Source organism: Oncorhynchus gorbuscha, linkage group LG24, assembly GCF_021184085.1.
Source record: "Oncorhynchus gorbuscha isolate QuinsamMale2020 ecotype Even-year linkage group LG24, OgorEven_v1.0, whole genome shotgun sequence".
NCBI classification, from domain to species: Eukaryota; Metazoa; Chordata; class Actinopteri; order Salmoniformes; family Salmonidae; genus Oncorhynchus; species Oncorhynchus gorbuscha.
Window position 1 is genome coordinate 598389 of NC_060196.1, and position 25191 is coordinate 623579.

Sequence of the window (25191 nt, forward strand, 5' to 3'; positions counted from 1 at the left end):
CTCCCTCTCCCACTCTTCCCTCTTCCTCTCTCTCCCTTTCCCAATCCTCCTTGTTCCTCTCTCTCTCTCCCACTCCTCCTTCTTCCTCTCTCTCTCTCTCTCTCTCTCCCTCTCCCACTCCTCTCTCTCCCTCTCCCACTCCTCCCTCCCTCTCCTTCTCTCTCCCCTTACTTGCAGACAGGGCTCTAATCACACTGGTGCGACAAAAAAATGTCTTATTTGATTTATTTATTTGTAAAAAAAATGTCTTTAACCTTAATTTTACTAGGCAAGCCTTAAGAACAAATGTTTCATTACAATGATGGCCTACCGGGGAACATTGTTCAGGGGCAGAGAGACAAATGTGTACTTTTTTAGCTCAAGGATTCGATCCAGCAACATTTCGGTTACTGGCCCAACACTATAACCGCGAAGCTACCTACCGGTCCATACACAAGTTAGGAGCACAACAAAACATTTAGGAGCACTAGAAAAGAGTTGTACTGTGTGCAGTCCACTCCCCAGTGTCTCTCTAGCTACCTGTAGTGTGTACAGTCCTCTCCCCAGTTTCTCTCTAGCTACTTGTACTGTGTCCAGTCCTCTCCCCAGTGTCTCTCTAGCTACCTGTAGTGTGTACAGTCCTCTCCCCAATGTCTCTGTAGCTACCTGTACTGTGTCCAGTCCTCTCCCCAGTGTCTCTCTAGCTACCTGTACTGTGTCCAGTCCTCTCCCCAGTGTCTCTCTAGCTACTTGTACTGTGTACAGTCCTCTCCCCAGTGTCTCTCTAGCTACTTGTACTGTGTCCAGTCCTCTCCCCAGTGTCTCTCTAGCTACCTGTAGTGTGTACAGTCCTCTCCCCAGTGTCTCTCTAGCTACCTGTAGTGTGTACAGTCCTCTCCCCAGTGTCTCTCTAGCTACCTGTAGTGTGTACAGTCCTCTCCCCAGTGTCTCTCTAGCTACCTGTAGTCTGTACAGTCCTCTCCCCAGTGTCTCTCTAGCTACCTGTAGTGTGTACAGTACTCTCCCCAGTGTCTCTCTAGTTACCTGTAGTGTGTGTAGTACTCTCCCCAGTGTCTCTCTGGCAGCCAGGAAGTTCTCCCTTTGAACGTTGGCCTTGATGCTGGCCACCCCATCAGTTATAAGGCGCCGGCCCTCAGCAAACGCCTCCGAGTTGAAGTGATGGGCTGGGCTGTTATAGGGTGGTCCTGTAGCTCAGTTGGTAGAGCATGGCGCTTGTAACGCCAGGGAAGTGGGTTCAATCCCCGGGACCACCCATACGTAGAATGTATGCACACATGACTGTAAGTCGCTTTGGATAAAAGCGTCTGCTAAATGGCATATATTATTATATATTATAAAGATTATGATCAATTGGTTTCATGTAGAACACGACTGTAGGAGTGATACACCAAATGTTCACTTGGACTGGAACAATAATGACAATGATTCATTGTTTATAAAGTTCATACATTAGATCCACTAGAAGAAGGGTCATGTGACGTGTGACATGTGACATATGACATATGCTGGATAAGAAAACGAAGTTGTTTTTAAAACTAGTTTAAAAATAAGTAATAATAATCTGTTGCACTCCTGTGCTATTTCCAAGCACTCCAAGCATTTTACATAGTAAGTGAACCTCATCCTCTATCAATGGAGACCAACCTGTTGACATGATAAGTGAACCTCATTCTCTATCAATGGAGACCAACCTGTTGACATAATAAGGGAACCTCATTCTCTATCAATGGAGACCAACCTGTTGACATGATAAGTGAACCTCATTCTCTATCAATGGAGACCAACCTGTTGACATAATAAGGGAACCTCATTCTCTATCAATGGAGACCAACCTGTTGACATAATAAGGGAACCTCATTCTCTATCAATGGAGCACCAACCTGTTGACATGATAAGGGAACCTCATTCTCTATCAATGGAGACCAACCTGTTGACATGATAAGGGAACCTCATTCTCTATCAATGGAGACCAACCTGTTGACATAATAAGGGAACCTCATTCTCTATCAATGGAGACCAACCTGTTGACATAATAAGGGAACCTCATTCTCTATCAATGGAGCACCAACCTGTTGACATGATAAGGGAACCTCATTCTCTATCAATGGAGACCAACCTGTTGACATGATAAGGGAACCTCATTCTCTATCAATGGAGACCAACCTGTTGACATGATAAGTGAACCTCATTCTCTATCAATGGAGACCAACCTGTTGACATAATAAGGGAACCTCATTCTCTATCAATGGAGACCAACCTGTTGACATAATAAGGGAACCTCATTCTCTATCAATGGAGCACCAACCTGTTGACATGATAAGGGAACCTCATTCTCTATCAATGGAGACCAACCTGTTGACATGATAAGGGAACCTCATTCTCTATCAATGGAGACCAACCTGTTGACATGATAAGGGAACCTCATTCTCTATCAATGGAGACCAACCTGTTGACATGATAAGTTAACCTCATTCTCTATCAATGGAGCACCAACCTGTTGACATAGTAAGGGAACCTCATTCTCTATCAATGGAGCACCAACCTGTTGACATGATAAGTTAACCTCGTTCTCTATCAATGGAGACCAACCTGTTGACAAAGTCTCTGTCCACCTGTCCGTTCTGTATGTAGATCTCATTCAGGGCAGATTTGAACTTAGCTGCTGACACTTCACCTGTTGCTTTGGGTCCCAGGCAGGCCTGGACCAGCTCCTCAGCAGAGTTACCCTAAAAGGAAAGGTCAGAGGTTAAAGGTTAGACATTCTGACACACTACTCTATTTTCTTAATCTTGCTCTTTCACACACACACGCACGCACGCACGCACGCACCCACGCACACACACACACACACTTACCGTGGGGGTGAAGTCTCGTCCCTCTGACTCTGCAATGGCTCGGCACACCTCTGTGACCTTCTGTAGCACAGCCGTTCCCGTGATGCTGACGTGGGTGGAGGCTCCGCCCCCAATGGGAGCAAACGCCCAGGCTCCTCCTGATAGGACCAGAGCCAGGAAGGACACACCCAGCACCGGTGACATCATCAGTCTTTGGGGAGTGTGGGGTGGCTGGTGGATGGAGGAGAGAGAGAGAGAGAGAGAGAGAGAGAGAGAGAGAGAGAGAGAGAGAGAGAGAGAGAGAGAGAGAGAGAGAGAGAGAGAGAGAGAGAGAGAGAGAGAGGAAATCCCTGACTCAGCCCCTGTTGTTAAACCTCTTGGCCACAACACAACATGTCCTATATTGAGGGTGTAGTTAGTATGCAGAAGCATCTTTATGATACATCAGTAAAATGTAATTAGACGTTGTCAAAACTGATTAGATACCAGTGCTTAGCCCCTGTCCTGGCATATACTGCATTTCCTATTACCTAGGAGCATACAGAGATGTATATTCCTAGGCTGTTATCCCCCACCATACGTTATTCCCTGTTGCACAATGTTGTCCTCAGAGATAGTGTTTGGCAATGGCTCAACTCAACCGGGGCCGTTTGTACTCGATATCCTTTAGCTGAATACCTTTAGTTCCTCAAGTGTTAAAAGGCGAACATTGAACTGAAAGGCTGGTGGGAAATGGAACAATTCTGCTCCTTACTGATGCTTTCTGTCCGAGATTAAATTGATGTCATATGTAGAATCCTATGTATACTATATATCATGGTCATATAAATATGTACAACCCTCTCAATCTGTATACATTCTTGGTTTAAATATATATATATATATCATCCCAGGGTGTACACAGATTGACAGGATTGTATATATATATATATCATCCCAGGGTGTACACAGATTGACAGGATTGTATATATATATATATCATCCCAGGGTGTACACAGATTGACAGGATTGTATATATATTTATCATCCCAGGGTGTACACAGATTGACAGGATTGTATATATATATATATCCCAGGGTGTACACAGATTGACAGGATTGTATATATATATATCATCCCAGGGTGTACACAGATTGACAGGATTGTATATATATATATATATATATCATCCCAAGGTGTACACAGATTGACAGGATTGTGTATATATATATATATATATATATATGTATATATATATATCATCCCAGGGTGTACACAGATTGACAGGATTGTATATATATATATCATCCCATGGTGTACACAGATTGACAGGATTGTATATATATATCATCCCAGGGTGTACACAGATTGACAGGATTGTATATATATATCATCCCAGGGTGTACACAGATTGACAGGATTGTATATATATATATATATATCCCAGGGTGTACACAGATTGACAGGATTGTATATATATATCATCCCAGGGTGTACACAGATTGACAGGATTGTATATATATATCATCCCAGGGTGTAAACAGATTGACAGGATTGTATATATATATATATATCCCAGGGTGTAAACAGATTGACAGGATTGTATATATATATATATATATCCCAGGGTGTAAACAGATTGACAGGATTGTACATATATATATCATCCCAGGGTGTAAACAGATTGACAGGATTGTATATATATATATCCCAGGGTGTAAACAGATTGACAGGATTGTATATATATATATATATCCCAGGGTGTAAACAGATTGACAGGATTGTATATATATATATATATATCCCAGGGTGTAAACAGATTGACAGGATTGTATATATATATATATCCCAGGGTGTAAACAGATTGACAGGATTGTATATATATATATCCCAGGGTGTAAACAGATTGACAGGATTGTATATATATATATATATCCCAGGGTGTAAACAGATTGACAGGATTGTATATATATATATATATATCCCAGGGTGTAAACAGATTGACAGGATTGTATATATATATATATCCCAGGGTGTAAACAGATTGACAGGATTGTACATATATATATCATCCCAGGGTGTAAACAGATTGACAGGATTGTATATATATATATATATCCCAGGGTGTAAACAGATTGACAGGATTGTATATATATATATATCCCAGGGTGTAAACAGATTGACAGGATTGTATATATATATATATCATCCCAGGGTGTAAACAGATTGACAGGATTGTATATATATATATATCCCAGGGTGTAAACAGATTGACAGGATTGTACATATATATATATCCCAGGGTGTAAACAGATTGACAGGATTGTACATATATATATATCCCAGGGTGTAAACAGATTGACAGGATTGTACATATATATGACCATTAATTGATTGTCTGTATTCAATTCATTTATTCAATCTTTCCACTGATCTGATAAATGCTGAGAAAATATATTTTGACAAAACACCAAAAACTGAGAATATTGTTAAAACATACAATTTATAAAATGTAATATATTATAATCTAAGAACTCAAACCATTTACCATTTAAATGACAGAAATAATGTTAACCAAAATGAAAATGAAGACCTCTGAATTGTTTTGTATTATTATAACACCAGTTATGTGAAGAAACCTTCTCAAAGCTTCAATACCTTCTCAGGTTATTTGAAACCTTCTCAAAGCTTCAATACCTTCTCAGGTTATTTGAAACCTTCTCAAAGCTTCAATACCTTCTCAGGTTATTTGAAACCTTCTCAAAGCTTCAATACCTTCTCAGGTTATTTGAAACCTTCTCAAAGCTTCAATACCTTCTCAGGTTATTTGAAACCTTCTCAAAGCTTCAATACCTTCTCAGGTTATTTGAAACCTTCTCAAAGCTTCAATACCTTCTCAGGTTATTTGAAACCTTCTCAAAGCTTCCATACCTTCTCAGGTTATTTGAGCGTAGTTGGATCTCTTCCTCTTTCCCCGTCTCTGTTGCAGCAGTAACCCAAAGTGTAGAGGAACACTCTGGAAGATACAGTACACCTGTATATATACTGGACTGTACCGCCAGGCAGGGCTGGAGGAGGGTGAGGTCTGTGTGTTACAGTACACACTAATCATTAACTTCTAGGGTTTTCCATGGCCACAACATCTCCAATCTTCTTATCAGATGTCAATCAATCAATGTGGACCATGAGGGGAAGGGCTACCCTGATCCTAACCTGGTAACAACATCATTACCTAGATTACCTACAAATCATTACCTACACTACCAGTCAAAAGTCTGGACACACCTACTCATTCTAGGGTTTTTCTTAATTTTTACTAATTTCTATGTTGTAGAATAATAGTGAAGACATTAAAACTATGAAATAACACATAAAACATAACAAAAAAAGTGTTAAACAATTCAAAATATATTTTATATTTGAGATTGTTCAAAGTAGCCACCCTTTGCCTTGATGACAGCTTTGCACACTCTCTTGGCATTCACTCAACACACACACATAGGTCAGGATTTTCAATCTTTACTGACGATTGAGTAAAGCCAGTGTGTCTATGTAGTCGGATGACTCAACACTATACATGTCAGCTACTACAGTGACTGACTGAAGAGACTATTGATGTTAAAGAAGGTGATTACTATGATAGGAAACTTATTAAAGATGTTTTTTCATTTTTTCCTCTCAGATGGTAACATGATTCTCCATGGTTCAGGACAGGCAGTGGTTCAGGACAGGCAGTGGTTCAGGACAGGCAGTGGTTCAGGACAGGCAGTGGTTCAGGACAGGCAGTGGTTCAGGACAGGCAGTGGTTCAGGAACAGGCAGTGGTTCAGGACAGGCAGTGGTTCAGGACAGGCAGTGGTTCAGGACAGGCAGTGGTTCAGGACAGGCAGTGGTTCAGGAACAGGCAGTGGTTCAGGACAGGCAGTGGTTTAGGACAGGCTGTGGTTCAGGACAGGCAGTGGTTCAGGACAGGCAGTGGTTCAGGACAGGCAGTGGTTCAGGACAGGCAGTGGTTCAGGACAGACAGTGGTTCAGGACAGGCAGTGGTTCAGGACAGGCAGTGGTTCAGGACAGGCAGTGGAGACTGATGACTAGGGAGAGGATGGCAGTAACTTTAGGGTGGATTCTTTACGGTATAATGATATTATTTCACAAGGCATGCAGACAGGTGATTGCTATTTGGCGTCGATAAAGATAATCAGTGTTTATTACCGTTCGTCACAGATAACCAACCACACTGGTTGAATCAACATGCTTTCCACTTCATTTTAATGAAATTACGTTGAACCAACGTGGAATAGAAGTTGAATTGACATCTGTGTCCAGTGGGTTGTCTGGAATTTTCTGAAGAGTTGTTTTGATAACCAGCGCAAGAAGCGCCTGACATCAGACTCATTGACCCATCAGCTCACGTAACAGATTCCATGGCAACGTCCTATGTTCACAGGCTACATGTGTGAATATGCCTGTGTTTTAATATGTGTGTGTGTTTTAATATGGGCTATAGTGTATTTACAGGTTCACAGTCTCACAGTTCTGCTTAGCTGGGCAGATCAGCCCAGTTTTATAACAGTAGTTAGAGGGCGAAGCCCCTTATAACGTCCCTAGGAAACCCTGTTCTGTCACTGCCCTGATCACAGATTACCAACCCATATTCACCTCTTTGACTCTGACCCCAGTCTACACACACACGCACACACACACGCACACACACACGCGCACGCGCACGAGCACACACACACACACACACACACACACACACACACACACACACACACACACACACACACACACACACACACACACACACACACACACACACACACACACACACACACACACACACACACACACACACACACACACACACACACACACACACAACCTGCTTTACCCCTGGGAGTGGAGTTTGGCAGGAGACAGAGGGGAGGGGACAGTATCTTGGTGAGGTGTGTATCTGTTCTGTTGTCATGGTAACGTTATATGACTCTGAAGGGTTAATAAGGGTTTGTGTTGTAAGTCGCTCTGGATAAGAGCGTCTGCTAAATGACTTAGATGATGATGATGATGATGGTGTTGGACAGGTCACAGAGTCAGTGATAGCAGCTGATAACTGATGTATGTTCAGTTGATACAGTGAAGATCATGATAATCACCACTAGATGGAGTCAGAGAGGGCGTGTTTCTTAATCATGATAATTGACATTTGTTTGGTAAAAACAGCAGGATAAATACACACGTAGGTAGAGTCCAATCTGTTTTTGTGTTTTGTGTTTGAATGCTTTATTATTTCTAAATGAAATATCTATAAAATATGAATAACAAAAATGATAATGCATTAAAGCGATAATAAACTCTTCCTGCATGTATCGTCATGTGTTTTAATGTTCCATCTCATTGATCCTCATATAATCTGTTCATTATATTAACCATACATGAGTTCTGCTTATTTCCCATCCTTATTACAATAACAGTGGACGTATGGACTTCATTACTGTCACCATAATGTAAAAGCTGGGAACATTGAAGAGGGGATTAAAAATCAAGTTTGAAGCTACAGTCTGCGGTTGGTACATACATTTTTGGACTTGTAAATTAATGACATATGCTCTTTAAAAAAAAATCACAGACCCCCCCCCGGCTGCCCTCATAAACTGTTTGATAACAGAATACAACCATATTGTAATGAAAACCATGTTTTTATTAAATAACTATTACATGATATAATCATACATGCCATTTAGCAGACACTTTTATCCAAAGCAATTTGTTGTCACGTTTTCAAACATTTCACATATGGGTCCCGGGAATCGAACCCACAATCCTGGCGTTACAAACACTATGCTCTACAAACCAAGCTACAGAGGACCACACTACACTATGTACAGGGCTGTATTCTGCCATCTGTAGTTTACTAGGGCCAACAGGCTAGGATAAGTGGTCAGAGTGATGATGTGATGCTGCAGACTGGGTGGAAGTATAGTAGTCAATCAGGAAGTAGAAAATATTTTATGAGGCTAGAATGCTACATTTAGTGAATGTCTATTGGTTAAAGACATTGGTATTTTGGACTCCATGACATGGCCCTTATCAAGTAGTGGTGTCCCTTCAGTGGAGCCAGGAGGGGGATTGGCCAGAGTGGTGATGTCATGTTGTTCCAGAGTGGTGATGTCATGTTGTTCCAGAGTGGTGATGTCATGTTGTTCCAGAGTGGTGATGTCATGTTGTTCCAGAGTAGTGATGTCATGTTGTTCCAGAGTGGTGATGTCATGTTGTTCCAGAGTGGTGATGTCATGTTGTTCCAGAGTGGTGACGTCATGTTGTTCCAGAGTGGTGATGTCATGTTGTTCCATTTCCATTTCCGAGAGCTTCTGGTCAGCGGGGTGGTGGCACCGGGATCCTCATCTCTCCCAAGTGGTCATTCTCTCTTTCTCCCCTTACCCATCTGTCTATCGCCTCCTTTGAATTCCATGCTGTCACAGTTACCAGCCCTTTCAAGCTTAACATCCTTATCATTTATCGCCCTCCAGGTTCCCTCGGAGAGTTCATCAATGAGCTTGATGCCTTGATAAACTCCTTTCCTGAGGACGGCTCACCTCTCACAGTTCTGGGCGACTTTAACCTCCCCACGTCTACCTTTGACTCATTCCTCTCTGCCTCCTTCTTTCCACTCCTCTCCTCTTTTGACCTCACCCTCTCACCTTCCCCCCCTACTCACAAGGCAGGCAATACGCTCGACCTCATCTTTACTAGATGCTGTTCTTCCACTAACCTCATTGCAACTCCCCTCCAAGTCTCCGACCACTACCTTGTATCCTTTTCCCTCTCGCTCTCATCCAACACCTCCCACACTGCCCCTACTCGGATGGTATCGCGCCGTCCCAACCTTCGCTCTCTCTCCCCCGCTACTCTCTCCTCTTCCATCCTATCATCTCTTCCCTCCGCTCAAACCTTCTCCAACCTATCTCCTGATTCTGCCTCCTCAACCCTCCTCTCCTCCCTCTCTGCATCCTTTGACTCTCTATGTCCCCTATCCTCCAGGCCGGCTCGGTCCTCCCCTCCCGCTCCGTGGCTCGATGACTCATTGCGAGCTCACAGAACAGGGCTCCGGGCAGCCGAGCGGAAATGGAGGAAAACTCGCCTCCCTGCGGACCTGGCATCCTTTCACTCCCTCCTCTCTACATTTTCCTCCTCTGTCTCTGCTGCTAAAGCCACTTTCTACCACGCTAAATTCCAAGCATCTGCCTCTAACCCTAGGAAGCTCTTTGCCACCTTCTCCTCCGTCCTGAATCCTCCTCCCCCTCCCCCCCCCTCCTCCCTCTCCGCAGATGACTTCGTCAACCATTTTGAAAAGAAGGTCGACGACATCCGATCCTCGTTTGCTAAGTCAAACGACACCGCTGGTTCTGCTCACACTGCCCTACCCTGTGCTCTGACCTCTTTCTCCCCTCTCTCTCCAGATGAAATCTCGCGTCTTGTGACGGCCGGCCGCCCAACAACCTGCCCGCTTGACCCTATCCTCTCCTCTCTTCTCCAGACCATTTCCGGAGACCTTCTCCCTTACCTCACCTCGCTCATCAACTCATCCCTGACCGCTGGCTACGTCCCTTCCGTCTTCAAGAGAGCGAGAGTTGCACCCCTTCTGAAAAAACCTACACTCGATCCCTCCGATGTCAACAATTACAGACCAGTATCCCTTCTTTCTTTTCTCTCCAAAACTCTTGAACGTGCCGTCCTTGGCCAGCTCTCCCGCTATCTCTCTCTGAATGACCTTCTTGATCCAAATCAGTCAGGTTTCAAGACTAGTCATTCAACTGAGACTGCTCTCCTCTGTATCACGGAGGCGCTCCGCACTGCTAAAGCTAACTCTCTCTCCTCTGCTCTCATCCTTCTAGATCTATCGGCTGCCTTCGATACTGTGAACCATCAGATCCTCCTCTCCACCCTCTCCGAGTTGGGCATTTCCGGCGCGGCCCACGCTTGGATTGCGTCCTACCTGACAGGCCGCTCCTACCAGGTGGCGTGGCGAGAATCTGTCTCCTCACCACGCGCTCTCACCACTGGTGTCCCCAGGGCTCTGTTCTTGGCCCTCTCCTATTCTCGCTATACACCAAGTCACTTGGCTCTGTCATAACCTCACATGGTCTCTCCTATCATTGCTATGCAGACGACACACAATTAATCTTCTCCTTTCCCCCTTCTGATGACCAGGTGGCGAATCGCATCTCTGCATGTCTGGCAGACATATCAGTGTGGATGACGGATCACCACCTCAAGCTGAACCTCGGCAAGACGGAGCTGCTCTTCCTCCCGGGGAAGGACTGCCCGTTCCATGATCTCGCCATCACGGTTGACAACTCCATTGTGTCCTCCTCCCAGAGCGCCAGAACCTTGGCGTGATCCTGGACAACACCCTGTCGTTCTCAACCAACATCAAGGCGGTGGCCCGTTCCTGTAGGTTCATGCTCTACAACATCCGCAGAGTACGACCCTGCCTCACACAGGAAGCGGCGCAGGTCCTAATCCAGGCACTTGTCATCTCCTGTCTGGATTACTGCAACTCGCTGTTGGCTGGGCTCCCTGCCTGTGCCATTAAACCCCTTCAACTCATCCAGAACGCCGCAGCCCGTCTGGTGTTCAACCTTCCCAAGTTCTCTCCACGTCACCCCGCTCCTCCGTTCTCTCCACTGGCTTCCAGTTGAAACTCGCATCCGCTACAAGACCATGGTGCTTGCCTACGGAGCTGTGAGGGGAACGGCACCTCAGTACCTCCAGGCTCTGATCAGGCCCTACACCCAAACAAGGGCACTGCGTTCATCCACCTCTGGCCTGCTCGCCTCCCTACCACTGAGGAAGTACAGCTCCCGCTCAGCCCAGTCAAAACTGTTCGCTGCGCTGGCCCCCAATGGTGGAACAAACTCCCTCACGACGCCAGGACAGCGGAGTCAATCACCACCTTCCGGAGACACCTGAAACCCCACCTCTTTAAGGAATACCTAGGATAGGATAAGTAATCCCTCTCACCCCCCCCTTTAAGATTTAGATGCACTATTGTAAAGTGACTGTTCCACTGGATGTCATAAGGTGAATGCACCAATTGTAATGTAAATGATTTAAGTCATTTAGCAGACGCTCTTATCCAGAGCGACTTACAAATTGGTGCATTCACCTTATGACATCCAGTGGAACAGCCACTTTACAATAGTGCATCTAAATCTTTTAAGGGGGGTGAGAAGGATTACTTTATCCTATCCTAGGTATTCCTTAAAGAGGTGGGGTTTCAGGTGTCTCCGGAAGGTGGTGATTGACTCCGCTGTCCTGGCGTCGTGAGGGAGTTTGTTCCACCATTGGGGGACCAGAGCAGCGAACAGTTTTGACTGGGCTGAGCGGGAACTGTACTTCCTCAGTGGTAGGGAGGCGAGCAGGCCAGAGGTGGATGAACGCAGTGCCCTTGTTTGGGTGTAGGGCCTGATCAGAGCCTGGAGGTACTGAGGTGCCGTTCCCCTCACAGCTCCATAGGCAAGCACCATGGTCTTGTAGCGGATGCGAGCTTCAACTGGAAGTCAGTGGAGAGAGCGGAGGAGCGGGGTGACGTGAGAGAACTTGGGAAGGTTGAACACCAGACGGGCTGCGGCGTTCTGGATGAGTTGTAGGGGTTTAATGGCACAGGCAGGGAGCCCAGCCAACAGCGAGTTGCAGTAATCCAGACGGGAGATGACAAGTGCCTGGATTAGGACCTGCGCCGCTTCCTGTGTGAGGCAGGGTCGTACTCTGCGGATGTTGTAGAGCATGAACCTACAGGAACGGGCCACCGCCTTGATGTTATTTGAGAACGACAGGGTGTTGTCCAGGATCACGCCAAGGTTCTTAGCGCTCTGGGAGGAGGACACAATGGAGTTGTCAACCATGATGGCGTGATCATGGAACGGGCAGTCCTTCCCCGGGAGGAAGAGGAGCTCCGTCTTGCAGAGGTTCAGCTTGAGGTGGTGATCCGTCATCCACACTGATATGTCTGCCAGACATGCAGAGATGCGATTTGCCACCTGGTCATCAGAAGGGGGAAAGGAGAAGATTAATTGTGTGTCGTCTGCATAGCAATGATAGGAGAGACCATGTGAGGTTATGACAGAGCCAAGTGACTTGGTGTATAGCGAGAATAGGAGAGGGCTAGAACAGAGCCCTGGGGACACCAGTGGTGAGAGCGCGTGGTGAGGAGACAGATTCTCGCCACGCCACCTGGTAGGAGCGACCTGTCAGGTAGGACGCAATCAAGCGTGGGCGCGCCGGAGATGCCCAACTCGGAGAGGGTGGAGAGGAGGATCTGATGGTTCACAGTATCGAAGGCAGCCGATAGGTCTAGAAGGATGAGAGCAGAGGAGAGAGAGTTAGCTTTAGCAGTGCGGAGCGCCTCCGTGATACAGAGAAGAGCAGTCTCAGTTGAATGACTAGTCTTGAAACCTGACTGATTTGGATCAAAAAGGTCATTCAGAAGGTTCCAGAGTGGTGATGTGATGTTGTTCCAAAGTGGTGATGTCATGTTGTTCCAGAGTGGTGATGTGATGTTGTTCCAGAGTGGTGATGTGATGTTGTTCCAGAGTGGTGACGTCATGTTGTTCCAGAGTGGTGATGTCATGTTGTTCCAGAGTGGTGATGTGATGTTGTTCCAGAGTGGTGATGTCATGTTGTTCCAGAGTGGTGATGTTGTTCCAGAGTGGTGATGGGATGTTGTTCCAGAGTGGTGATGTGATGTTGTTCCAGAGTGGTAATGTCATGTTGTTCCAGAGTGGTGATGTTGTTCCAGAGTGGTGATGTAGTTCCAGAGTGGTGATGTGATGTTGTTCCAGAGTGGTGATGTTGTTCCAGAGTGGTGATGTAGTTCCAGAGTGGTGATGTGATGTTGTTCCAGAGTGGTGATGTGATGTTGTTCCAGAGTGGTGATGGGATGTTGTCCCAGAGTGGTGATGTCATGTTGTTCCACAGTGGTGATGGGATGTTGTTCCAGAGTGGTGATGTTGTTCCAGAGTGGTGATGTTGTCCCAGAGTGGTGATGTGATGTTGTCCCAGAGTGGTGATGGGATGTTGTTCCAGAGTGGTGATGTTGTTCCAGAGTGGTGATGTTGTTCCAGAGTGGTGATGTTGTTCCAGAGTGGTGATGTAGTTCCAGAGTGGTGATGTGATGTTGTTCCAGAGTGGTGATGTGATGCTACAGATTTGGTACATCGTTGCGCAAGTTAGGCTACACATCATGAAATATGAGACAAATGATAGACAGTAGCGTCGGTTACAAGTATCCAAATAGATTGAACATGAATATCTGAATGTAAAAGGCCTGGAACCTGTCTGGATGTTAGAGCCCCACTAATGTATTTATATTTGAATGCAGTCATCTTTGTATTTGTAGTCAACTTGGTTCTGAAGTTATCGACACTCAGAGAAATTGACAAAACACGTGATTCTATGTTTAGCAGACATCTTCGGTGTATAAAGTGACACAGGAGAGCAACAAAACATTTAGCGAAGCACTTAGCTGTTCTACGTGTGGTCCGAGGCAGTGCTTCAGAGTGTTTTCAAGTGCAACTTTAATAACCACGGTTTGGGCAAACAGCTCAGATTTAACGATGTTCCTACAAAGGTTCTGAAGATTAATTTAGCCTTAAGATGACTTTGGGAAACAGGGCCCAGGCTAGTTTCACAAGGCTACTAAACTCCCTCCATAACAAAACAAATAACACGAGTCACCAGTGCAGCAGGACAGCAGAGCTTTTAATTCACGCCAGAGAGGTAAACTGGAGACAAACATTAAAACATCACTACTACAGTGCAAGTAACATGTTGAGAAATTGCCTTGAGAGAAGCTGCTGGCTCTTTTTTACACGAGAAACATTCATTTTCATGGTGGCCTTGGGTACGTTCCCAGATGAAAACTTTGCAGATGCCTGCCAGACCTAACAACACCTGGATAGGTGTTAATAAACATATTAGCTTTCCTTATCATATCATACAGCAACCTGATGCCCAATTGCGCCATCACTAGCTATGTTTCCATGAACTTGCCCGGTGATGTTTTGTAGACATTTAGAAAGTGACCTGCTACGGCGCGTTTCCACTGAACTGTCTTGTGTCGATAAAAACAGATGGACGTAATGACATCACACCTATAGGGTTGAATAAAAACGTTGTGGTTGAAGTGTTTCCATTAACCATTTAGGCAAATTGGCAATTAATACATTGGTGATCGTCTGTCTGCCCTCCAACCGATCTGTTTCACGTCTCAGGCAAAAGCCAGCATGAATACAACGCAAGACTTGACTGATATTTGTCATATTCTAATAATGATCATCATGTGCCAACGTATCGCCACGGTGCCACAGTGAAACTTGCACTCTAGTAGATCTGAAATAATTGGATGTTGAAACTTGTATCCAGCCAATCAGAAAATCAAGGTCGAAGCAATTCAGGGATTCTGGAAAGTCAGAACAAGGATCCTGCAAAGAAACATTGTGTTTATAGTTGAGAAATAGCTTTAGCAAGCAGTAGGCATTTAGAATCACATGTAGAGGGGAGCTTTATGGTTAAGTGATACCTTCAACATTATTCGGCAATCATCATTTATATAAAAATTTAAACAGAATCATAATCGTTTGATGAAATAAAGAAAGTTTAAAGAAAGACAAAATCCGCTCCTGTCGAAAGGATAAAACTCTGTTGATCGTCAGAAGCCCGATATAGGAGGGGAACCGTCTCGAGTGGCGAAAAAAAGGAATATAATATTGCGGATAAAGTTCTGAAAGGTACAATTTCATGTGTACAACATCTAAAGACCTGCGTCACTATACTGAGATCTTTGCCGTTTCTAAAAGGACGTATTTGGGTGTTTTTGGAGCTTTTGTTCCTGTTTTTTCAGAGCCTCATACTACACAACGAGGATGAGGAAGTCATTTGCTATTTGGGATAAGTTCTCAAAAACAGGTGAAATCACAAAACAGGTATTCTGAACCCTTCTATAAACATGCCATTTACATCAAAAATAGAAAGTTGGTTGAGAAATGTTTCTTCTTTAAGTTTAAGAGGTAGTATCAGGTTGGCAGTCAGTCAGTCCATGAGGTTAAAATCAGATAAGTAAGTCAGTGAAGGACGTAGTGAAGAAGGCAGAGACCAGCAGACACACCAACAGTGGGAGGGACAGAGCGATGGAGGGGCGGTCCCGCGTTGCGGACGATGGAAAACCAACAGGTACCGACATTCATGGCTTTGTCCACCGCCACCAGCTCCACTGTCAGAGAGCAGCACGAAGCGTTGAATGCTGCTGCAACAACCGTCTGCTTCAGGTCCGTGTGGGTGAGGCTGCCTGCTCCCTGGCGGTGTTTGAGGCTGGTGATGCCCGTGCCATTGACACCGTCGGTCAGGTTGGCAGAGAGCTGCCAGAAAGCAGAGCTGCAGACTGCTGGGTCAGCTGGGCAGTCGACCGACGAGGCGATAACCATCTCACACTGGGGAGGGGTGAAATCTGTCACCTGCAGAGAGAGAGAGAGAGAGAGAGAGAGAGAGAGAGAGAGAGAGAGAGAGAGAGAGAGAGAGAGAGAGAGAGAGAGAGAGAGAGAGAGAGAGAGAGAGAGAGAGAGAGAGACCGCAATCATCATGATGAGGGAGAAGTGGAGACACCCCAGAGAGTGGAGACGGCCCATATTGTGGAGACAGCCCACATAGTGGAGACAGCCCATATAGTGGAGACAGCTCATATAGTGGAGACAGCTCATATAGTGGAGACAGCTCATATAGTGGAGACGGCCCATATTGTGGAGACAGCCCACATAGTGGAGACAGCCCATATATAGAGACAGCTCATATAGTGGAGACAGCTCATATAGTGGAGACGGCACATATTGTGGAGACAGCCAACATAGTGGAGACAGCCCACATAGTGGAGACAGCCCATATAGTGGAGACAGCTCATATAGTAGGTACAGCTCATATAGTGGAGACAGCTCATATAGTGGAGACAGCTCATATAGTGGAGACAGCCCATATAGTAGAGACAGCTCACATAGTGGAGACAGCATATATAGTAGAGTTAGCCCATATGGTGGACAAAGCTCATATAGTAGAGATAGCTCATATAGTGGAGACAGATAATATAGTGGAGACAGCTCATATAGTAGAGATAGCTCATATAGTGGAGACAGCCCATATAGTGGAGACAGCTCATATAGTAGAGATAGCCCATAGAGTGGAGACAGCTCATATAGTAGAGACAGCTCATATAGTGGAGACGGCTCATATAGTGGAGACAGCTCATATAGTGGAGACGGCCCATTTAGTGGAGACAGCCCATATGGTGGACAAAGCTCATATAGGCCTCCACTCTCTAGCATATCTGCTATATCTATATATATATCTGAGGTTACCTTGGTGACGACAGAGAGGCGCAGGACGGCGTAGTTGGAGTCGGACGCCCCGGGGGCCACAGCCTCAATGGTCACGGTGACGTCTGTTCCTGAGGGGGTGTTGGCGGGCACCGTGATGGTCAGTTCACCGGTGGCGTTTCCTCCGGTGGTCACAGCGATGCTGATAAGATAGCGTTAATTGTCAATACAAATTATGCCAAGAGAGGACAATTTTTATTAAGGATTTTGCCAGCATAGAGGAGAAGCTGATTTTGAACATATCTGTTTTGGTCCCTAATCTGTTAATGCTGAAATTGCTCCTATGGCCAATGTGTACAAACAGATCTGGGACCAGTCTCAAGATATTCCAGCCCTGATCCCTACCTGCTAGGGACGTTCATTTCTAAGTCTCGGTCGTTTCTGGCACTGATTTTGTAGCTGCCTCCAGTGGCGTCGGTCATGACGGTGAAGGGAAGGGTGAAGGGTTTACCAGGCTCCATGCTTCTGTCCACCACGGCCTGAGAAGACAAGAAGAACACGAAAGAGGAATTGTTGAGGAGCTGTTGTGAGGTCCACTTTTGAAAATGTCTATGACCATGGTTTTTGTCTAACACTATCCCAACATGCAGTATAGACAGACTCCTTCACCATTTACAAATGAAAGGCGTTTTTCAATGTAAACTTACCTTGATGGTAACCTTGGAGACAGACATCTGAGTGGTGGACTGTCTCTGGAACACGGTGGAGGAGACCACGTCTGTCCCGTTCAGCAGCACCACAAACTCCCCCGCAGGGACCTTGGTTACCGTAACTAGGAACTTCCCGTTGCCCATGTCTTCCAGGGCCCCGCCTACGACCTCTGACCCTGACACTGTCACCAAGGCAACGTTGGTCACCTTGACAGAGGCTGGGCCCTTTCTGCCCAACACCGATACCAACAACATGGCAGGCATGCCTGGGAGGAGAGGAGGAACGGAGGGAAAGCGAGAGGAGGAAGAGTATAAGGATAGGGAGATAAAAGAGGAAGAGAGAGAAGAGGAAACAGGAAACATGCTCTTGAAGGGTGTGGCTATGTAACTGTTCTAGGGTCAGATACATTATGACAAATTATAATTAATTACATTTTATGACTGATTATAGGGAGTAATGATGTTTTGTGACTGATAAGTAGTCATGATGTTTTGTAACCGATTAAAGGTAGTAATGACATTTTGTAACCGATTATAGATAGTAATGACATTTTGTGACTGATTATAGGTAGTAATGACATTTTGTGTCTGATTATAGGTAGTAATGACATTTTGTGTCTGATTATAGGTAGTAATGACATTTTGTGTCTGATTATAGGTAGTAATGACATTTTGTGTCTGATTATAGGTAGTAATGACATTTTGTGTCTGATTATAGGTAGTAATGACATTTTGTGACTGATTATAGGTAGTAATGACATTTTGTGACTGATTATAGGTAGTAATGACATTTTGTGTCTGATTATAGGTAGTAATGACATTTTGTAACCGATTAAAGGTAGTAATGACATTTTGTAACCGATTAAAGGTAGTCATGACGTTTTGTAACTGATTATAGGTAGTAATGACGTTTTGTGACTGATTGTAAGTAGTAATGACATTTTGTAACCGATTATAAGTAGTAATGACGTTTTGTGACTGATTGTAAGTAGTAATGACGTTTTGTAACCGATTATAAGTAGTAATGACGTTTTGTGACTGATTATATAAGGTAACGGTCTCTTTTACTACAAGGGATCCCTGCATGACCACAATTGCACAATCGAGGCAGCATGGGATCATAGGAAATACACTAACACATGCTTTTTAAATACAAAACATGAATCATGAAAAACAACCACTTTGTTCAGTACAGTTCCTCAACCAACAATCTGAGTCGCCCGAAGGGCACCAATGCATCCATCTGTACAGTGTTCTGAAGATTGAAGGAAGGAATTTCAAGAGTTATCAAGAGCAGGTCATACAGCACCTGTGATATGTCTATAAACGAACAGGATCCAATGTTTTGACCTACAATACATCAAAAAGGACCAGCCTACCTTCGGAAAGAGAAAGCAGTGAACACAGAACTTGTGGCCCCCGTGGTAAAACCTTGTGGCCCCCGTGGTAAAACCTTGTGGCCCCCGTGGTAAAACCTTGTGGCCCCCGTGGTAAAACCTTGTGGCCCCCGTGGTAAAACCTTGTGGCCCCCGTGGTAAAACCTTGTGGCCCCCGTGGTAAAACCTTGTGCGCTCTGGTATAACTGCATCTAATGGCTTTAACACACACTCTGGTGACCAGCAAGCTGAGATAAGGAGGGACTGTACCTAGCAGGGTCTTGTAGATGACCTGGAGCCAGTGGGTTTGGAGACGAGTATGAAGCGAGGGCCAGCCCACTAGAGCGTACAGGTCGCAGTGATGGGTAGTATATGGGCTTTGGTGACAAAACGGATTGCACTGTGATAGACTGCATCCAATTTGTTGACGTAAGTTTGGCAGCATGAGCGAAGGATGCTTTGTTGCTTTGTTGCATAAGAAGCCAATTCTAGATTTAACTTTGGATTAGAGATGTTTGTTGTGAGCCTGGAAGGAGAGTTTACAGTCTAACCAGACACCTAGGTATTTGTAGTTGTCCACATATTTTAAGTCAGAGTTGTCCATAGTAGTGATGCTGGACGGGCGGGCAGGTGCAGTCAGCGATTGGTTGAAGAGCATGCATTGGGTTTTACTTGACAGATTACAATCACACAAAGGTATGTATCTCTTCCATATACAGATAGCCAAACACCAAATACTATATTACACTCATATTATTGTTATTGTTAGTATTATTATTATTATATAATTATAACATTTTCTATTCTATTTTATTTAATGCAATAGGTTGGTGTGGATGCACTCGACCAGATGGCAAGACTGTACTCTGTAAAAGGAGGTACTCTCCGCTGGCCAGTTGAGGTGTTCTACAACGTGCTCGACATGACTGCTATCAACGCGCACGTGTTGTGCAAACAATGCCTGGACAAGACAGTCAGCGAGAGAGATTTCATCATGGATCTGGCACGTGTGCTTCGTGAGAACGACATGAACGCTAAGTAGGAAGCTACAGCCGCCTAGCAGGCTTCCAAGGCCGCAGCGTGTCCTGCTCTCTCTTTCCCCAAGCACCCCAGCTCCCACTGGGAGAAAGAAGACACTGTCAAGGCTGCAGCATGTCCTGCTCTCTCTCTTCCCCAAGCACCCCAGCTCCCACTGGGAAAAAGAGGACACTGTCAAGGCCGCAGCGTGTCCTGCTCTCTCTCTTCCCCAAGCACCCCAGCTCCCACTGGGAGAAAGAAGACACTGTCAAGGCTGCAGCATGTCCTGCTCTCTCTCTTCCCCAAGCACCCCAGCTCCCACTGGGAAAAAGAGGACACTGTCAAGGCCGCAGCGTGTCCTGCTCTCTCTCTTCCCCAAGCACCCCAGCTCCCACTGGGAAAAAGAGGACACTGCCAAGGCCGCAGCGTGTCTTGCTCTCCCTCTTCCCCAAGCACCCCAGCTCCCACTGGGAAAAAGAGGACACTGTCAAGGCCGCAGCGTGTCCTGCTCTCTCTCTTCCCCAAGCACCCCAGCTCCCACTGGGAAAAAGAAGACACTGTCAAGGCTGCATTTATATGCTGAAAGGCCAGGCGGTGCTGAAAGGCCAGGCGGTGCTGAAAGGCCAGGCGGTGCTGAAAGGCCAGGCGGTGCTGAAAGGCCAGGCGGTTCTAGTGTTTTAAGTCGCAGCTGCATTCAAGTAGAATATGTCGCCACGACATCGCCATAGTAAAATGATGATTGACAGATTAGCTGCTTGATATGGTAATGATGATGATTAAGATGATGTTGTAGTGTTTTACCTGCTTGTGGACGGCCAGAGATGAGGGCGTATCCTGGGTGAGGTCCCTCGAAAGTCTCCACAAAGTCATAAATGAAGGCAATGGTACTCTGACCTGGAGACAAACACACAGACGCTTGAACACACATCGACCTGGTCTCACAATGTTGTATTATTCTGGAAGTAAATCCCAGACTCTCCATTTAGTGTTATATGTTATGTTTCATGTGTTATGCATTCATTTGAGGATGTCCATCATCCATTTCGGATGATATGTTACAAATTGCAATTGGTACAATACGTTACGAATTGTAAATATGTTTACGAATTTGGGAAACAAACAATACATTGACAGAAAACATAGTGCTTTACTTTCTCTCGTACATTAAAGGCCCGGGGAAGAGTCACAGGGGAGATGAGAAGAATGTGTCTATTTGAAAGCTATTTAAAAATGTTGTAGCTTGTAACATTTTTTGTTTTTTTTGTTTATGTAACTCTCATGCTAGAAAAGGTTGGTGACCCCTGGATTAGGGTTAAGGTTAGGAGTTAGGTCAAATAGCTAAGGTTAGGGTTAGGGGAAGAGTTAGTTAAAAGGGTTAAGGTTCGGGTTAGGTTTAGCTAACATGCTAAGTAATTGCAAAGTTGCTAATTAGCGAAAATGCTAAAGTTTTCCATGGTGAGATTTGAACAAGTAACCTTTGGGTTGTTAGACAATTTCCATTATACTCCCACCCTCTTTTTGTTTTTGCCTTAAGAAACCTTCTGTCTTATGTAACCACACCAAACATAACATATCATACTAACTTGAGTTTCCAAGATGTACTTTTACTATGTTACATCTTGTCTATGAGACCAGGCTGCAGACAGACACAATGAGTGAGGGCTGTATTCTCTCCCTTCTCTATATGGCTCTTCCAGACCTGGGGTCAAATTGTTAAATCGTTTTGACATGGTTTCAAATAGTATTTTAAAGTGTTCTAAATGATTTCAAACAGTTTTTGAACCCAGACCTGGGTACTGTATGTATCATGGCTGCATTCACATGAGCGTAACACACATAATTAAACAGGATATGCGTATCTCTATGGTAACTCACCAGTGACCTTCAGTGTGTAGGGCTGGTTGGAGTTCATGCTGATTTCCCATAATCCTGTCTGTTTGTTGGAGGCCAGACGGACCCGGAAGAGGTTGCCCACCGTCTGGACAGTCCCCAGTTCCCCGTTGGCCTCATTCTGTTTCTGGGTCACACCTGTAGGGGCAAGGAGGGTGAAATGGGATTATTGCAGGATGCCAGTCAAACATACCTGGCCACACCTGGTGGAACACATTCAAGCATGGTTGTCTCACACACAGGGGTGTAAAGTACTTAAGTAAGTAGTTCTTTGGGGGGTATCTGTACTTTACTTTACTATTTATATTTTTGATAACTTTTACTTTTACTCCACTACATTCCTAAAATAAATAATGTACTTTTTACTCCATACGTTTTCCCTGCAGTTAAAAGTACTCGTTACATTTAGAATGCTCAAGCAGGACAGAATTATGGCACCTATCAATATTATGCTTTGCCATCCCTACTGCCTGTGATCTGGCGGACTCAACTTAGTGTTGGGGTGTGTCCCTGTCTGTCCGTCTGGTTTGCTTAATATCAGGAATTTGATGTATAGCATTTACTTTTACTTTGTACTTTAACTCAAGTATGACTACTGATGACTTTGTCTCCTACTGTCCTTAAGTACATTTAAAACCAGATACTTTTAGACTATTACTCAAGTTTACTGGATAACTTTCACTTTTAATTGAGTCATTTTTTCCACCACTGCTCACACATCCCCATCACACCGGCTGGCTATAGGGCAGCAACCAAGATTCTCCACTTCTGACCTTAGATCAGTGTCCAGAGGAAACGTCATCCTACTCTGTGAGGTGAACACTTACCTAAAACCTTACCTTAGATCTGTCTATGTGTTTAAGGTTCTTACCTGCAGGGATCTTCAGGGTGAAGGTGAGGGACTATCCAGTGATGTTTGAGGTTCTTACCTGCAGGGTTCTTCAGGGTGAAGGTGAGGGACTATCCAGTGATGTTTGAGGTTCTTACCTGCAGGGTTCTTCAGGGTGAAGGTGAGGGACTATCCAGTGATGTTTGAGGTTCTTACCTGCAGGGATCTTCAGGGTGAAGGTGAGGGACTATCCAGTGATGTTTGAGGTTCTTACCTGCAGGGTTCTTCAGGGTGAAGGTGAGGGACTATCCAGTGATGTTTGAGGTTCTTACCTGCAGGGTTCTTCAGGGTGAAGGTGAGGGACTATCCAGTAATGTTTGAGGTTCTTACCTGCAGGGTTCTTCAGGGTGAAGGTGAGGGACTTTCCAGTGATGTAGATGGTGATGTTGTTCAGAGACTCGTCCAGCAGGAAGGAGAATGTCTCAGCTCTGCCTGGGTTCCTCGCTCGCTGTAGGACTGTCACCTGAGGAGGAGGAGAAATGGACAGAATGAGAAAGGAGAGAAAGTGGAAGTGACATAAATAGTTACCTACTGTTTTTATTTAATGTAATTTATTTAACCTTTTTGAACCTTTATTTAACTAGGAAAATCAGTTAAGAACAAATTATTATTTACATTGACGGCCTACCAAGAAGCAAAAGCCCTCCTGTGGGACGGGGGCTGGGATTACTGGTTTTGTCATGCTATGTTAATTTATGTTATGCTGCAGTATGCTATGTTATGCTACGCTATGTTATTTTATGTTATGTTACATTATGCTATGTTATTTTATGTTATTTTATGTTATGCTTTGTTATTTTATGTTATGCTACAGTGTTCTATATTATGCTATGCTATGTTATTTTATGTTATTTTATGTTATGCTGTGTTATTTTATGATATGCTATGTTATTTTATGTTATGCTACAGTGTTCTATGTTATGCTATGTTATTTTATGTTATGCTACGGTGTTCTATGTTATGTTATGCTATGTTATTTTATGTTATGCTACAGTGTTCTATGTTATGTTATGCTATGTTAGTTTATGTTATGCTACAGTGTTCTATGTTATGTTATGCTATGCTATGTTATTTTATGTTAGTTTATGTTATGCTACAGTGTTCTATGTTATGTTATGCTATGTTATTTTATGTTATGCTGTGTTATTTTATGTTATGCTACGGTGTTCTATGTTATGTTATGCTATGTTAGTTTATGTTATGCTACAGTGTTCTATGTTATGTTATGCTATGCTATGTTATTTTATGTTAGTTTATGTTATGCTACAGTGTTCTATGTTATGTTATGCTATGTTATTTTATGTTATGCTGTGTTATTTTATGTTATGCTACGGTGTTCTATGTTATGTTATGCTATGTTAGTTTATGTTATGCTACAGTGTTCTATGTTATGTTATGCTATGCTATGTTATTTTATGTTAGTTTATGTTATGCTACAGTGTTCTATGTGATGTTATGCTATGTTATTTTATGTTATGCTATGTTATTTTATGTTATGCTACGGTGTTCTATGTTATGTTATGCTATGTTATTTTATGTTATGCTACAGTATTCTATGTTATGTTATGCTATGTTATTTTATGTTATGCTACAGTATGCTATGCTATGTTATGCTGTTATTCTATGTTATTTTATGATATGCTGTGTTATTTTATGTTATGCTACAGTGTTCTATGTTATGCTATGCTATGTTATGCTATGATATTATGTTATGTTATTTTGACATGCCAAGGCATTTGTAAAGTTCATTAAGCATATATTTGTTTTTCATTCATCAAGTTTTGATTGATTTTAAATAAAAAACTGATCCAAAACAAAATGGCCACCAGTGTCGACTCACCAGAGCGGAGGTGGAGGAGTCGATGATGATGTCAGTGGCCCGGGGCAGATTTTCCTTGGTGACTCCAATGGCCTGACCACCAGACGCCAGCGCCAGGTCCTTGTAGGTCTCGAATGTAGCTTCGCTGGACTCTACTCCACGCCTCCTCCTTCTAGCACCAGCACCATCACCAGTCATGAAGAAAGACACCTGGAGAGACACATAGGTGTGTTTGAGAGAGGTCGGGTGGTTTGCCTGGTCGTATTCATTCGGCACCAAACGAAGAAAGAAAGAAAAAAGGCAATGACTACTTGT

At 44.2% G+C, this 25191-nt stretch overlaps 1 protein-coding gene across 1 annotated transcript in view; it reads right to left on the reverse strand.

Annotated features, from left to right (window-relative positions):
• LOC124013008 (von Willebrand factor A domain-containing protein 7-like) overlaps positions 1-25191 on the reverse strand; it is a 63077-nt gene that overhangs the window by 20783 nt on the left and 17103 nt on the right. The window contains exons 11-17 of the mRNA XM_046327113.1: positions 24898-25086; positions 23388-23520; positions 22154-22306; positions 21080-21172; positions 17883-18151; positions 17581-17714; positions 17218-17377 (exon numbers count right to left, since the gene is read on the reverse strand). Of these exons, the coding sequence (XP_046183069.1) occupies positions 17218-17377; positions 17581-17714; positions 17883-18151; positions 21080-21172; positions 22154-22306; positions 23388-23520; positions 24898-25086 (1131 nt within the window). The remainder of the gene's footprint in view (positions 1-17217; positions 17378-17580; positions 17715-17882; positions 18152-21079; positions 21173-22153; positions 22307-23387; positions 23521-24897; positions 25087-25191) is intronic.